Source organism: Archocentrus centrarchus, chromosome 1 (assembly GCF_007364275.1).
Source record: "Archocentrus centrarchus isolate MPI-CPG fArcCen1 chromosome 1, fArcCen1, whole genome shotgun sequence".
NCBI classification, from domain to species: domain Eukaryota; kingdom Metazoa; phylum Chordata; class Actinopteri; order Cichliformes; family Cichlidae; genus Archocentrus; species Archocentrus centrarchus.
In genome coordinates, this window is record NC_044346.1 from 20,157,583 (window position 1) to 20,174,723 (window position 17,141).

A 17,141-nucleotide genomic window follows, 5' to 3' on the forward strand; every position below is an offset into this window, starting at 1 on the left:
TGAACAATGAGTTCTTTGATTACGATTCATAGTAGTTGTTTTCTCTGCGCGGTTAACGGTCGAGATATCCAGGTAAACTTGCCAGACGGAGGCTGACTCCTGTGTGCTCCAGTCGCGGTAAATCTCCATTTGTAGAAGTTCTCCTTTTTGGCACGGTTATAGCTGGGTTATCAAACATGGACCCACCAAAGGCGCTATTTCTGAAGACATACGGGAAAAAGAGGAGGAAGGTGTCTGCCTGGATCTCACCTGACTACCGCAAACAGGCCTTCGACAGCACGTCCTACTCTTCGGATGATGTTTCCGTCTTTGAGCCCTCCAGACCTCAGAGGCTAAGGTGTGTTTGTCACCCTCTTGACTAATGTGTCGTTTCAGTATTTTCCCCACAGCATTTTCCCTAAGACTTTGCGGTTACACTTTAGTTTCAGCTTGTAGGAAAGATATTGTATTGGTGTATATGGAAGCCAAAAAGCTAAACTAAATGTTTAGCAAATTAATATGATTAGAAAATCAATGGTTTTATTATATTTTTACCGTATGAGAATCTATTCAAATATCTCAAATGCACAAAAACTGCAGCTAATTACAATAGTGCCAAAAATGAAGTTATAACAGGTTGTACGTACGTACATAACAAACCCACGTGGACATATGCAGAGAAATCAGTCAGAACAGTGACTGCAGTTCAGTTATCATTCAAAGCTTTTAACCTACTTACCCTGCTTGTGACCCTGTCTATCCTCACTGCTCCATCTGCTTTTGATTTAACAGGGAGAACAACACTAACCCTAGAAGTCGCAGAGCCTTGCGGCCTGCACGGAAGAAAGCCATTCTGTGTATGACTGAGGAGAGTCTGGATGAGGAGAACGTGCCTCCTCACCCTCCACCTGCTCAGCAGGGGAGGACTACAAGGTCTGTGAATAATGTAATAAATGATAATTAACATTAGTCTCTAATACTGCATTTTACTTTTTGTTTTGTTTTTTAAGTTAGTTGCTTGTTTGTTTGTTGTTGTTGTTGTTGTTTTGGTTTTTTTTTATGTGTGAGTGGTCCATATGTTTTCTCTCCCCTCCTTAGAATGAAGAAGACTAGTGTGGCCAATTGTAAAGCAATCCGTCCCACTGGGAGAAAGGCCGTGCTTTGTATGACGGAGACGAGCAGTGATGAGGAGAACAGCCGGGTTCTCGCTCATCCTCCTTCTCAGCTAATTCAGCAGAGCAAGAGAACCAGGTATGCACATTAAAAAAAAACACACACACACAATGAAAATGAGACAGCCTGCACAGGTTTTTGTGGGTCGTTAAATTATAACAACTGTGAGTATAAGGAGAGCATTCTGCCAAACCGAAGGCTGATCCAACTGTTTTCATCAGTTCCTATGAGATGCATTGCCAATACTGCAGTTTGCAGTCGCAGCTCTTGGGCTGCTTATCTAAATCAACATCCCATGTTTAAAAATACTGAGAATTGCACTTCAGCAGTTCCCAGAGCTCTAAAAATATGTCTTGAAGTGGAGTTGATGTTGCCAGACTAATCCACCAACAAAATCAAATTTATGATCTTATAGAGAAAAACATCAGATCTTCACATTTGAGAAGCTGAAACTACATCTGGTGTTTTTATTATTGAATTGTGAGTCAGAGATTTGCTTTCTACCAACAGACTTATTTGATACATCAACGAAATGTTTTACATTATTTTGACTTGTTTCAATAAATGAGCCTTTCCTGAGTAATCTTTTCCTTTATGTCACTGGTTTGGGGGTTGATCCCCCCCCCCCCGCTCTTTTTTTTTCTTCTTCATACTAATTTCAGTCTCAGCACTTTCAGTGTTTGGTTTGTTGTGACAGCTGGTAGCCATACACAACTTTTAAAGCATCCTATTCACATTTATTAATGTATCTGTGAAATTGTTTTTGTCTTTGCATGTTAACAAAGGATGAGCCAGCTTGTGTCTGCACCAGGAGTTTTGACAAGGCGGAGGGGCCAGCAGGTTTCTGTCACCAGTGTGGAAGAAACGTCTGCACCAAAATGCCAGAAGAAATCTGTTAATATGAGGACGGACTCAAAGTAAACATTCATGGTTTTAGGGCCTTTGTTAAATGGCTGAAGAGAAATGTACTCAGTAATTGCTGTAACTGTTAGTTCTCTTCCTCTCTCCTTTTTTTTCAGTATTCATCGTTCTTCTGCAGGCCGCTTTGTAACCCACCGCAGATGTGCAGCTGCCATCAAACCTAAAGTCCCTAAGGCATCTTTGAGTATACTCAGCTCCTCAGATGAGTTTACTTCTGCACCCTTTACTTCCAGCAGGATTCAGCGACCTACCAGGAGAAAAAAGCTCCCTTCAGTATTTTGGGTGTCTAGTGCAGAGAACTCAATGAATGCTCCCTTCCAGGAAATGTCTCTCAATGAGTTGGCAGATCACAGTCTCGAACCATGCCCCAGGAAACTCATCTTCTGCTCTACACCGTCAGCAGGCTCCTTCGACAAGTGCGGGCACCTTAAACCGTTTTCCATCAACGATCTGTCCTACACTCCTTCCATGTCAGGAAACTGCATAGATGTCCTGAGCACATTTCAGGAAGTCCTGAATTCACCAGAGCAGCTCATCTCCCCACCAGATTGTGCAGTTCACTGCCAGCAGAAAGACGCAGACCTACCTGACCACATAGAACCATCTGTTGATTTATTTTTGGAGCCCAAGAGAAGTAGTTGCAGTGAAGGAGCCAAAAGCCACAGTGATCAATCAAAGTCTAAGAATGAAGGAGAATTACAGAATGTAAATCTACTCTCTGCAGACAGTGGCAGCAGCAGTCAGTTTGTATCAGCAGCAGGAGGGTTAGAGTGGCTGATAGAGACTCTGAAGGAGAAATGTTTGACCGTGCGTTGCACAGTGCCGCTGGAGAGATTAGACTTCCTCACTATGACTCAGCTGTGCAGTGAAACAACCTACTCATCCTGTTTGGGACATTCAAGCTCAGTCCACAGCCGACAAACGAATGAATGGCCTGTGGACAGCAGTGAAATGGTTGATATGTCAGAGCCTATAAAACCGTCATTTTGTCTTAAGAAATCTCCTTCAATCAGTGCCATAGATGGTCATTTACAAGCAGGTGATAGTTTTGACCAAGCAGCTTCAGTGACTGACAGTCACAGCACTAACAATTCTCCGTTAGCAAACTCTAAGCAGACAGCTGAAGACCCGACCGCATCTATGGAGCAGTCAGAATCGGTACTTAATGCTCTGTCTACGCACCACACGGACAGCAGCTCCGAGATTATCATGGACACACAATTAAAATCTGGCAGTACCGTGCAGACAATGCAGGACAAGAATATAGAGGCAAAGGATAGAATTCTCACTAAGAGGTGCTCAGTCCAGATGCAAAATCTATCTTTGTCACAAGTGCAGCTGAAAGGCTCAAAGCAGAAAGAGGAGGATTTGAGAGTAAGCAAGACACAATCTGCTGAGGCAGAAAATGCAGCAGTGCTGAAGGAGAAATGTCCAACAGGCAAACTCATTGTTGGGATAAAGAGAGTAACTCTGTCACAATTGAAAGAAATTCAGAGTCCTGGAGGTACTGCACTAAGACCACCTGAAGATGTGTCTGACTCAGCTAGTGATGACCAGAGGAAGACTGACCCTCTGCCTGAGAGTGATGGCAGTAAAGGGACGACTGCCTCGAAAGCCAGCGTGAAAAACAGACGGTTGACTAGTTCTGAGGATAAGACCGCCTTGGACAAAGTAGTTGCAAAGAAGAGAAAAATGATGCCTGTGGCTCCCAAGGGAAAGAAACGGAGGAGCACGTCCACAGACCGACCTAGGACGATGAGGAAGGCGTGTGTGAGCGGTATGAGTGTGAGCCGCTGGAAGAACAATGGCAGCACCAGCACACTAGCGACCAGGGCCGCGCAGACAGGCGGTCCCAGGGATACAGACTGTAGCATCAACGAGATGATATCCTCAAAGCACAAACACCCAAGGGTAAGGACAAAATCCACAGTAACACAACAAAGTACAGCTGAAACATTATGTCTATTTATTCAGCAGCAACTGATGCATAATGTAGGTGATGACTGTTTTGATTGATCGGTTCGCCATCAATCAAATCAGTTGATGGGTTAATGATCAAGTATTTGAGGGTTAAAGCGTGTAAGTTGCTGCTTTTGTTTAGCTTTATTTCATATTGTAAAAAATGACTTTTTGAAATCACTCAGGTCAGATTTAAATAAATGATGCTGATTATTAGAGAAACTGTTTGCTACAGCCTGTCCAAAACATATTTATATATATATATATATAGACACACACACACACCAGAGATTAATAATAACTAATGATTAAATCCAAAGTGGTATATAAACACAAAGAGAGGGAAAAGAGGTGAGAGAAAAAGCGCATCATGGAAAGTCCCCAGCAGTCTAGGCCTACTGCAGTGTAACTAAAGGAGGATTCAGGGTCAAGCTTGATCAAAAAGGAAAGTTTTAAGCCTAATCTTAAAAATAGAGAGGGTGTCTGTCTCCCGAATCCAAACTGGGAGCTGGTTCCACAGAAGAGGGGCCTGAAAGTTTTTGTTTTGTTTTTATTATTAAACCTGTCCTGTCTGGCAGCTTAAGCAAGCAAAATTATAGTCCGCATGCTGTACCAGAGGTATTTGCTTTGCCAAGAAGATCTTTAAAAAAAAAAAAAAAGGCTTTTCTTTATCTTATCTTTATATATTTTATTATATATTACATTCTTTATTTATTTTATTATTGATTTTGGTATTATACAGTTTACCCCTGAGCTGACAGGTGGGAAAGAAGTGACAGAAGGACAAAGGAAGCGACACACACACACACACACACACCAAAAAAAAAGGGGATTGAAAGCTGAAGGCTCTGCCTCCCATTCTACTTTAAATACCCTAGGAACCACACATAAGCCAGCAGTCTGAGAGCAAAGTGCTCTACTGGGGTGATGTTGTACGATGGGGCCTGATTATTCAAGACCGTGCATGTGATGAGAAGGATTCTAGCGTTTTATTAGCCTGTTACTTAAAAAATAATGTGTGTCTCTGTGTTGCAAACATACAATTTATGGATGAGGTTCGCTAACCAAACTTCCTAGCACTGGCTGATCACTTAGCACTCCATTTAACTTGTGCAATATAAAATAACTGATCTCTGTCAGCCTGCTCTGAAGGTGGTCTGTGGCAGGATGGCAGCAAGAGTCAAAGGGAAAGTGTACAAGAATGCAGTGAGACTGCTATGATGTATGTTTTAGAGATGGTGGCACTTACTAAAAGAAAGGAGGCCAGGCTGGAGGCTGGGAGTGACCAGGATGGACAGGATTAGAAACGAGTATAGCAATGGGACAGCTCAGGTTGAGTGGAGACAAAGTTAGAGAGGCAATGCTGAGATGGTTTGGACATGTGCAGAGGATGGACGGTGGATAAGTTGGACAAAGGATGTTGAATACAAAGCTGGCAGGCAGGAGGAAAAGAGGAAGACCACAGAGAATATTCATGGATGTAGTGAAGGAGGACATGCAGAGGGTTGGTGTGACAGAAAAGGAAGCTAGGGATAGGGTGAGATAGAGGCAGATGATCTGCTGTGGTGACCCCTAAAGGGAGCAGCCAAAAGAAGAAGGAACCTACTCTGAAGTTGGTGTGACCTGTGCTAAGTTTAAAATCTCTAATCTAGAGGGGGACCTCTTGACCCAGTCTCATTTTAAACACACTCCTCAATACCACTACAAGAGAATGAGGGGGTGTCTGTGGTCTCAGGCTGTACCAAAGCCTACAAGGACCCGCCAAATTTAAAGTTATTTGGCAAAAAGACACTTTACAGCGTTAAATCCTATCAGCCGTGGTGAACAGACCGTTTTCCCTTGTGTTTAAGCCTGTTGAACAGGTGTTGTGACAAAGGACTCTAATTAGCTTTTTTTTACTCACTAGCTGTCAAAGTAGCTGCAGCTGCACACGCCCTTAGCATACTAAGATGCTCACACTGTCCAGCACTGAAATCTTCCCAGTAAACATACAGCAGCCCCATCACCACCATTGCTTACTCATAGGGGGTCAATTTGACTGTTGGGTTTTTGCTGTATTATTGTAGGGTCTTTACCTACAATACAGAGCACCTTGAGGCGACTGTTGTTGTGATTTGGTGCTATACAAATAAATTTGAATTTAATTGAATCACCCCCTGTTTTTTTTAGGTTTCATTTTTCCTTTATGTAGATTGAGAGCGAGTTTGATTTTAGTGCCTGATTGTACTCAGAAGAAGCCATGGTTGTTTCTTGTTGGTATATTTAAAGAAGAATAACTGTGTCCAGAGTTAAAAACTACAGACTGTTACACTGAATCAAAGCACACTGAAAACAGACAGTGAAGCAGGTACTTTGTTGAAACTGATGCAGAATTCTTGTTTTTTGTTTTCATTTTAGTTTAGTTTTTAATTCATTTCCAGAATAGGTTTACTCGCTTCAATTTAGCTTTTATTGTTTGATAATGTTTAGTTTTAGTCTTTATTAGTTTTAGTGGTAGTTTTAGTCTTTTTTTTTAATTATTGTAATAAGGTGGGGTGTTTGTCAGGGGCATGATTTAAGAAATTCAGAACGCAACACAACTCAAAGCCACGCAGCTATCCCAAGTCTCACTAAACGAATGCACAAAAGCCTCATGTGAAGACAAAGGCTAAAACTAAAGATATTGCCTGCATGTTTTTATTGTATTTTAGTTAGTTTTGTGAGTACACAACAGTGTCTCAGAAGTCTAGTTTCTCATTTTTATTTTTAACCTTTTTTTTTTTTTAATGCCTAGTTTAGTTTTTACCATAATAGCCTAAATTGTATGCACTGTTTTTTTTTTTGTTTTTGTTTTTTTTTTAAAAACCCTGTGTTTTCAGTCTTTTCCAGCTTACCAGTATCTACTACTTACATTCAGTTCGATGCACTTATATAGCGCCAAATCATGACAAATAGTCGCCTCAAGGCACATTTATGTTGTAAGGTAAAGAGCCTACAATAATTACAGAGAAAGCCCAACAGTCAAAACGACTCCCTATGAGCAAGCACTTGGTGACAGTGGGAAGGAAAAACTCCCTTTTAGCAGGAAGAAACCTCCAGCAGAAAGAGGCTCGGGGAGGGGCAGTCATCTTCTGTGACTGATTGGAGCTGAGGGAAGGGAGACAGGACAAAAGACATGCTGTGGAAGAGAGCCAGAGATTAATAATGACTGATAAAATGCAGAGTGGTGTATAAACAGAGTAAAAATAGGTGTATAAAAAGAAATAATCAGTGCATCATGGAAACCCCCAGCAGCCTAGGCCTATAGCGGCATAACTAAGGGATGGTTCAGAGTCACCTAATCCAGCCCTAACTATAAGCTTGATCAAAAAGGAAAGTTTTAAGCTTATTCTTAAAAATAGAAAGGGTGTCTGTCTCCCGAATCCAAGCTGGAAGCTGGTTCCACAGAAGAGGGGCCTGAAAGCTGAAGGCTCTGCCTCCCATTCTACTCTTAAGTATTCTAGGAACCACAAGTAAGCCAGCAGTCTGAGAGCGAAGTGCTCTATTTGGGGTATTGCAGTACTATGAGGTCTTTAAGATAAGATGGGGCCTGATTATTCAAGACCTTGTATGTGAGGAGAAGGATGTTAAATTCAGTTCTGGATCTAAGAGGGAGCCAAAGAAGAGAAGCCAATATGTGAGAATCTGCTCTCTCTTTCTAGTCCCTGTCAGTACTCTAGCTGCAGCATTTTGGATCAGCTGAAGGCTTTTCAGGGAGCTTTTAGGACAGCCTGATAGTAATGAATTACAATAGTCCAGCCTAGAAATAATAAATGCATGAATTAGCTTTTCAGCAACACTCTGAGACAGGATGTTTCTAATTTTAGAATTATGCAAATGCAAAAAAGCTGTCCTATATATTTGTTTAATATGTGCATTGAAGGACAAATCCTGGTCAAAAATGATTTCAAGATTCCTCACAGTGTTACTGGAGGCCAAAGTAATGCTGTCCAGAATAAGTATCTGGTTAGGCACCATGCTTCTAAGATTTGTAGGGCTGAATACATAACTTCAGTTTTATCTGAATTTATCAGTAATTTGGTACCTACCACTCTTATACCAGCATCCGCTTAATAAGTCTTCTCTGTAACCATCCCCACTTGCTCTGATAAAAATACAGCATCAGCCTCTTTTCAGGAATCATAACCTGGTTACTAAAGAAAAAAAAATCCTCAGTCTTTGTTGTGAGCGCTTTCATAGAGAAACTGTTTTCCTTCTACCAAACTACAAGCACCAACCAAAGAAATAATGCATCTAACCAACATCACAGCCCAGCTGACGGAAGAGCAAATAATGTTTATGTAGTGTATCTGTAGTAAGCACAAGCCTCTTTTCTTCAGTAAATGGGAGCTTCCTTTTGCATAGTGATACAGGTTTTATTATACATAATGTTTTGGTGCTCTGAGGGCACACGCCAAGTGACACAAATTTGATTATATTGATTTGATTATTGTACATCCATTTTTGATCTCCAAACTTAAAAAAAAAAAATGACCAAATTATTGACTTGTCCCTTAAGTGAAGAAGTAGAATATTTTTGACCCACGAGCACATTTATTTAAGCGTAAATTGCTCTGTCACGATCCACTCAGCTGGAATTAAATATTAAAGACTTTAAAATTATTTAACTTGATGTGTTCTATGTCCCAAATGTAGGAGCTGTTGGGCTCTGGCATGAATTCCTCTACCCCGGTGACAGCAAGTCGGCTCAACCTCTCATCTCTGCTGACTGATCGCACACCAGACACGCACACCTGGAGCCGACTCAAAGCTGCTCTCTCTGTTCATCGCAAAGGCATGGGTAATAATGCACACAACACTGTTCAAATTTTAAGCTTCTAGTTTGAGTAGGAGTCCTTACTCTTTATCTTTCTTTCTTTTTTTATTCCACCCCCCCCCTCGTTCTTGCTTGTTAGTGCTTCTCACTCCAAAGAGTTTACGTCTGTCAGCGTCGGGCTCTCCTGTGAAGATGGACAGTGCAGATCGCAGTCTCTTTACCACACCCTTACAGACTCCGCTCCCCAAACAACTCCAGTCACAGCTGCCGAGCCAGTACTCGCTGGTATAACACAAACAATGAATTATATTTTCAACTTTTTGTTACTTACTTGCTCTACACTTTGCATTCAGGGTGTACACCTGATGGTGTCACACCTGGGGTGTGGATGTGTGTAATCTCCTCCCTCTTGTCTGTTATTAAAGGTTTGTGAAGACACAGACCTGTCAGATGCAGAGAAGGTATATGCTGAATGTGGCCAGCAGCAGCCTCTGCCCTGGGAACAGTGTATTCTCCCCCGGCGTATGAAAAAGTGTGTGAAGATTGGGGAGGGGACCTTTGGTGAAGTCTTTTCCACCATTAATGAATCAGGAGATACTGTTGCTCTTAAAGTAAGTGTGTTTGAATATGTTTGGACTACTGTGTCTTAAAGCTTTTATAAGCTATAAGACCTCAACATGATGCTCAGAAGACTAAAATGAATCAGTAAAAACACAAAAAAGGAAATACTTAATGTAAGGCTCAGATGGCTCAGTTTAAACTGATTAAGTCAGGAGGGAACAGGAAAAGGCCATTAAGTTTTACTGTAAACCATTTTACCACATATTTGTAGCCTAGTTCAAAATGAAATTACTAATATCACCAAAAGCCTGTAAATGGTCCACACAAAGTCCCACGTTGGAGTGTGTTTTCAGATCATTCCAGTAGAGGGCAGCGAGAAGGTGAATGGAGAGGACCAGAAGACCTTCGGAGAGATTCTCCATGAGATTATTATCTCTAAGTAAGTAGCCACAAGGTACACACAGCTCACCTCATGGCTTCATTTGCAGTGATACTAGAGCTATAAGGTCTGTCTGCTTCAGTATGGTGATACCTAATGGTGAATCCTGGAAACTACATCAAAGTGCTCCAGCTGAGCAGCTCTAATGAGCAGTGTTTTTGTGTGTGTGTGTGTTTTTTTTTCCTACCAGGGAGCTGAGCAGCCTCAAAGAGAAGCAGCACAACCAGACCCACGGTTTTATTTGACTCAAAGAGTAATTATTCACTCTGGTCTTTTTTTTTTTTTCCCCCTGTTAGTCCCTCAGTAGTTTTGAGTCTTAATGTGACTTTGTGTCTTTCTCTCCCCCATTAGTCTCCACTGCGTTCAAGGCTGCTACCCTGCATATTTCCTGAAAGCGTGGGACACATTTGACCAACAGAAAGGCTCTGAGAATGACAGACCAGGTCAGTGAGGGGAGGCTTATTATAATTTATGGACAAAAAATGTGTATTTCTTATTGTTTCTCCTTTGATGTTACTTTACTCAGCATTGCTGTAAATGAGGGTTTACACTCAATTATTATTTTAAGTCTAAACCAGTGGTTCTTAGACTGTGGGATATGGAGCTGCTGCAGGTGTGGCATGGTCAACCAGGGCAAAAATATGGAGTGAAACTAAGTTGAATAAATGTTTTTTTCTTGGCAGGCAGAGTAAATAAGTGTTTGTTGATGCTAAGATACTGAACGTTATTTAACTAAAATGGTCAGCAGCAGTACTCAGGTAGGCATTTAAATGATGCTCACTTTATACTAAAGTGCCCAAAGTGTGCCAAGAAAATATCCCCCACAACATTACACCACCACCTGAGCCATTGATACAATGCAGGATGCTTTCATGTTGTTTATGCCACATTCTACCATCTGAATGTTGTAGCAGAAATTGAGATTATTCAGTCCAGGAAGTGTTTTCCCAATCTTGTGTTGTCCGATTTTGGGATTTGTAGCCTTAGTTTCCTGGTCTTAGCTGACAAGAGTGGCACCTGGTGTGGTCTTCTGCTGCTGTAGTCCATCGGCTTCAAGAGTCAACATGTGTGTTCAGAGGCGCTCTTCTGCATACCTTGGTTATAATGAGTGATTTGAGTTTCTGTTGCTTTCCTATTAGCTCAGCGCAGTCTGGCAATTCTCCTTTGACCTCTGGCATCAACAATCCTTTTTCACCTGTGGAACTGCAGGTCACTGGATATTTTCTCTTTTTCGGGTTGTTCTCTGTAAACCCTAGAGGTGGTTATCAGGAAAATCCCAGCCTGAAATACTCAGAACAGCCCGTCTGGCATCAACAACCATGACACATTCAGAGTCACTTAAATCACCTTTCTTCTGAATTCTGCTTCTCTTTGAACTTCAACAAATCACCTTGAATGTGTCTACATGCCTAAATACATTGAGCATATACACTCCCCTCCAAAAGTATTGGAACAATGAGGCCAATCCCTTTAATTTTTGCAGTAAAATAACATTTGGGTTTGACATTAAAAGATGAATATGCAAAAGAGGAGACTGAAGGGAGTAACCCTCCAAACAACTGAAAGCAGCTGCAGTGAAAGCCTGGAAAAGCATCACAGAAGAGTGTTTAGTGATGTCAGTGGGTCACAGGCTTGATGCAGTTATTGCAAGCAAAGGATTTGCAATTAAATACTAAGTCTTATTCACTTTAATGAGATTTGAGTTTATCTGTTCCAAAATGTAATGGGGCATAAGTGAACCCACATGGTCCCTAAAATAATTTAGTTGCTTGAGGGTTAAATGTAAAAAAAGACTTCTATTTCTGACTTTATGTGAAGGTTTGGCCATTAAGACAAAACAAAAAGTAGCAAAAAAAACAAAACATTTATACAGTATCATTTAATCCCCATCTGTTTGTGTATGTGATTTGGATTTCTCTTAATGTGTCTTTGCTCAGATTTCTTTGAAAAGGATCAATTATTCCTAATCCTGGAGTTTGAGTTTGGCGGCATTGACTTGGAGAACAGCAACGGAACGGTAGGCATCAAAGCTTTCCCCCCGTGTCTTTGTGGAAATGTTGAGCTTTTATCTGTCATCTCAGTGACTGTTTAGAACATGTCTCTTTACAAGATACAGATGTTAAAGCTGGTATCCTGGAGATGAAACTATTTTTGCATTGGCTGAATGTACAAAGTACAAAAGCTGGAGTTAAATTGAAACACTACTATAATTTGTCTGTGGTAGTTCCAAGCACTCTGTCTTCAAATCCTCATTACACAAGATTAAGCTAAAAATATATTTTTTTGTTTTTTTTTCCATTTCACTTTCACACCAGCAGTAAAAATGTGCTCAAATTTTAATGAAGAGACCGGCTGCATAAAAATAGTAATGTCTTGAGTCATTGCAGCTTAATGTCAACCAGACCATAAATTAAACTGCATGCTAGAGGTAATGAGAGAAGATACTGAACATCTTAAAGAAATCCTTAGCTAATATTAGCTTTGGCACAGTTGGATGTGCGTGTAAATGCAGCATTTTCACTCCCTTATATACATTTACAGCTTCTACTAACTTAAACTACTGTTACAACACATTTGCAGTTTCCCTGCAGGGATCTTTTCTGATTTGAGTTCTTAAGCACACTGAGCACCTTTTTCCTGAATCTGACGGCTTCAAGTCTGAATGAGCACACAGTTTACTTTTCCTTGAAGGTTGCAGCTGCAGTCTCACAAGGTCTGATATCAAGACAGCACAAGTCTGAATGCATGCAATTAGTTTAATGGACTGGCAGGAAGAAGTTTACAACAATTCATGTTTTTGAGTTTCAGAGCTTGGATCGGTTGGATGATAAACTCTGTTATTCTACACGTTTTATCTCCAACAAAGATTAAGATGTTCAGCTGTAATACATTTTTTGTTATTCTCAATCCAGAAGAGAGAAGTCTCTTGGAAGCTGTGTGTGAGAGAGCAGTGTGCAGCTGATGAAGAATATTGAGAGATCTTTGACCTTTAACATTTGGTTGTTCCTGATTACAGTCCTTGTAACCAGAAGGCTTTTGCTTGGAGTATTTGACCCTTAGATCCTATCACCCCTTTGTTTGAAGCTGTGATTATACTCTTGTGGATATGGACAGCTGCAAACTAGACGGCCGAGCATTTGCTAGGATGTCCACTCCTGGAAAGACTGACAATTGTCTTGAATGTTTTCCACTTTAATGATCTTATGTCTGAAAATGACTTTGTTCGTGTTGTTGTGTTTTCAAGTTGGCGTCTTTAGCGGTGGCGAAGAGCATCCTTCACCAGGTTACTGCTGCCTTGGCTGTCGCTGAACAGGAGCTTCACTTTGAACACAGGTAATGACACACATTCATAAATTACAGCACTCATTGACAATTTCCCAGACCCCAAGAAGATGCCTACAGATGCCATTTGCTCCCCACCAACAAACCAAAACCCTCCGGCATTGGTTAAAGACTAAAGAGAAGGAAACTGGCAAATATCCGTATTTTGAGAAAAGCTAGCTTCAGTCAAAGTTGTCCTTTTTTATACTAAAATCTGTTCAATTTGGGCAACATGGTGGCATGGTGGTTAGCGCTGCTGCCCGCACAGCTAGATGGTCTGGGTTCGAATCCACCTTGGCCCAGGTCTTTCTGTGTGGAGTTTGCATGTTCTCCCCGTGTTTGTGTGGGTTTTCTCTGGGTACTCCGGTTTCCACAGTCCAAAGACATGCAGTTAGTGGGCTTAGATTAATTGGTGATTCTAAATTGCCCATAGGTATGAATGTGAGTGTGAATGGATGTCTGTCTCTCGGTGTTAGCCCTGCGACAGGCTGGCGACCTGTACGGGGTGTACCTTGCCTCTCGCCCTATGACACCTGGGATAGGCTCCACAGACACAGATGTCTCATGCAGTGTTTCCACATAATAAGTTTCTGTTTGTGGCTGTAGCTGCATTGCCCACTCAAGTGAAGTGAAGTGTGTGTGTGTGTGTGTGTGTGTGTGTGTGTGTGTGTGTGTGTGTGTGTGAGTAAAGTGTTCAGAAAGTGTGGCATTGAGTCACGTCTGAGACTTGGTGGTGCTAACACAGCCAGCATAGTGATGTGTGTGTGTGTGGTGGAGGATTTGTTGGTGTCTTGTAACAGTTTAGCCCCCCCCGCACACTGTTTACTACAGGGATCTCCACTGGGGAAATGTGCTGGTCAAAACAACCAAGCAGAAGACGGGGAGGTTCCTTCTGAATGGAACGACCTACTCTGTGGAAACCAGAGGGGTGCTGGTGCGCATCATCGACTATTCTCTCTCCAGACTAGAAATCGGTCAGATATTTTTCTATCCACTTTCTTATTGTCATACTTTGAGTGAATTGTGTCAGGCACATAATGAATATTAGATCGTTTTAAAATTACGAGCTTTTGTTCTCTGTAGATGAATTGACGGTGTCCTGTGACATCTCAAACGATGAGGAGCTCTTCATGGGACAGGGAGACTACCAGTTTGAGATCTACAGACTGATGAGACAGGAAAACGGGTCAGTCCATTTATTGATCAAACACTCATGCACCACGTAACTACAGTCTCTGTGCTGTAAAGGCTTAAAGACACTTTCTTCTAATATTCAAACCTACTCAAAACATTCTTCATGTGTTACAGTTGACTGACAAAGCTAACAAAAACAGCATTGTGCACCTACAAAAACAAAGAAGCAGGTCACTCTTTGGGCAGTATTTACTTTTAAGGGAATACTGTTGTACTTTGTATATATTTGTTTTCTTTGTTTTTTTTTTAAATGTACTTTAACAAGTTTGCAGTGCAGTAAAAACCAGATAAGGGTGACAATACAGATGTTTACTTTGATTACAGAAACATTATGTAAGAGTAGGTAATGGGTAATAAGTACTGATTTGTAAATAACACATGGGCAGCTCATTCTCTTTCTCTTGGCAATACTTTCTTTAAAGATATAACGCATTTTAGGGTCAGAAAGGCAGATATGAAAAATAAAACTGAGATCAGAGGTCAGATGTGACTGGATACTTGGATGTAATCTTTAATTTGATTTTTAGAATGCCCATATACCAGTATCATTTCCTAAATGTTGCCAATACAAACACAGGTAGTAGAATTTTAAGCAGTTTTAAAGGTAAGACATTTTATGAAAGTTTGACCTTATTTAACCAAAGTTCAAAGAAATGTGATACTTAGAATTCCTATATATCATTCCCTATATGCCTATATGCTGTCAATATAAACAATGGCAGGAAGAAACAGTTTTAAATAGTTCTATACAGCATTATTATTACTTTGACCTTCAGATCAATCTATTGAACCTTAAGGAGAGGTCAGAGGTCAAATGTGACATTTAAAAAAAAAATCTTTTTATATATTCACAATACACACAATTGTAATAATTATAGTTTCAAAGTTGTAAGGCTTTTTGTCAATTTTGGACCAATAAATGATTAGGTTGACCTTGAAGATGTTGGTGGATGTAAGCCAAAGTTTAATGGATTGTTAGCATGACCCCACTCTACACCCCTACAAAGTTTTATCAGAATTCATTCAAAACTTTTCAAGCTATCGTGTTTACAGACAGAATGACACAAAAACTAGCCAAAAAAAAACATGACCCCTATGTAATTATACAGTAAATGTTTTTAGCTTTCGTCCCTGTCAACTTGGACACATTACTCCATAAAAGCAGAAAGGAGTGATTGGTTCATTTGTTTGAGACAGACAGACAAATATTTTTGGTGCCTGTGAATTATAGAAGTGCATAGCAGGAGTGTGTAGATTATCAGGACCCAGATATGATGGTGGACTACTTGCTGATTTGATTTTGGCTTAAAGAATTAGTAAATAATATCTAAAAGTTAAAGTAGTTCATTACAGTTAAGGCTGGTCGTAGACCGCTTGATAAGATGTATATTTGTATAGATAATGTATTGATGGGGGCGCATTTCACCCAGTCACCCCCCAAATGCCATTTGCCAGTTTGACTAAGTTTACTTACAGCTTCCATAGGAATTAAGAAGGTAAGTAGCAGCTAGGTGCTGCCCATCAAAGGCACTGGATTCATTGATTTGTTACAAATGCAGACGTTTTGGCAGTTTACTGGTGCAGGGCATTGTTATGTTAACAGTGTCACAATCTTCCAAGGGGTGGACATCCCAGCAAGTTCACCTAAATATCAGAGAAAGAGCTGCATCTCTGACTTTACAATGAGAAATACAGTGTTAAGCTAACATCTCAGATTTGTTGTTGATTTGTTGATCCTCACCTGCTGTTTGTGTTGTTTATTAGAAGTAACTGGGCTACCTACCACCCTCATACCAACGTACTGTGGCTCCACTACCTGTGCTCCAAACTGCTTTCCATGAAGTACCGCGGCTCAGGGGGGAGGATCGCCAAGGACATGCGAGAAGAGCTCACGGATTTCTTTGAGAATGTACTCAAGTACAGCTCAGCCACAGAGGCGCTGCAGAGCTGCCCTATGTTTCAAAAGCACATTCAATAGCACCTCCTCTCCCCCTATGACAGCTGGGATTAGGCTGTGCACCCCTGTGACCCTGAATTGGATGAACAGTTGGACAAAGGAATGGGTGGAAGAAGGGCCCCTCTTGCTATAAAACTGATAGATGTACTGTAATACATAAAAACACCACCAGGAGGCAGTCTGGTGTATTATTCAGGTGAGCCCAGTGAGCTGTGAAACACGACTCCAACAGTAAAAATGAAGTATAACTAAACTGTTTGGGAGTAGTTTTTTTTAATCCCCGTAGATAAAAGTGAACAAACCATGAAGAAAGCCGGGTGCACTGTGTGCCTCTGGAAAGGTGAAACTAAACACTGTAACACTCCTGGATTTCTGTTTGAGGGTTTGTTTTTACACAAATACCATAAAATATGGAGACATTTCAGGAAGGTATGAAAAAAATGGATACCTCCAAAACATGTTTATATTATCTGTGAGTTGGTGGTGACATTTAAGTCCTGAGATGATGAAAATGAGTCAGCTGTCAGATTAACAGTCTATATCATGATTGGACTTTTTAAATCTAACACCTGACAGGTGATTATGGTAGTCTTTGCAAAGATGAGATAATTTGATGAATTAGCCAATAACAAGACTTGTCAACTGGATAATTTATCAACAAAACTTACTGTACAATTAATTATGCTCTATCTTGAATTGATGGATTTTCAGCTACTTCAAACATTGCAAATCCACCTTCCTGTACTGTGTACTACTTGCAGTGCATGAAGTATGAACAGACAGCAGGGATTCAAGCGTCACATGACCTGAACGTTTTAGGTGATACCCTGAACGTACCCTGA

The 17,141-nt window shown here is 40.8% G+C and overlaps 1 protein-coding gene across 1 annotated transcript; it reads left to right on the forward strand.

Annotated features, from left to right (window-relative positions):
* haspin (histone H3 associated protein kinase) lies at window positions 1–17,111 on the forward strand. The gene is made up of 16 exons (XM_030751097.1): window positions 1–337; window positions 772–912; window positions 1,078–1,230; window positions 1,938–2,069; window positions 2,172–3,984; window positions 8,707–8,851; window positions 8,967–9,112; window positions 9,253–9,438; window positions 9,742–9,827; window positions 10,018–10,068; window positions 10,179–10,270; window positions 11,765–11,844; window positions 13,072–13,160; window positions 13,980–14,122; window positions 14,232–14,334; window positions 16,107–17,111. Exons 1-16 carry the CDS (start codon window positions 177–179, stop codon window positions 16,318–16,320), a joined length of 3,735 nt encoding a protein of 1,244 aa, XP_030606957.1. The 5' UTR covers window positions 1–176; the 3' UTR covers window positions 16,321–17,111.
* The last annotated feature ends 30 nt before the right edge of the window (window positions 17,112–17,141 follow it).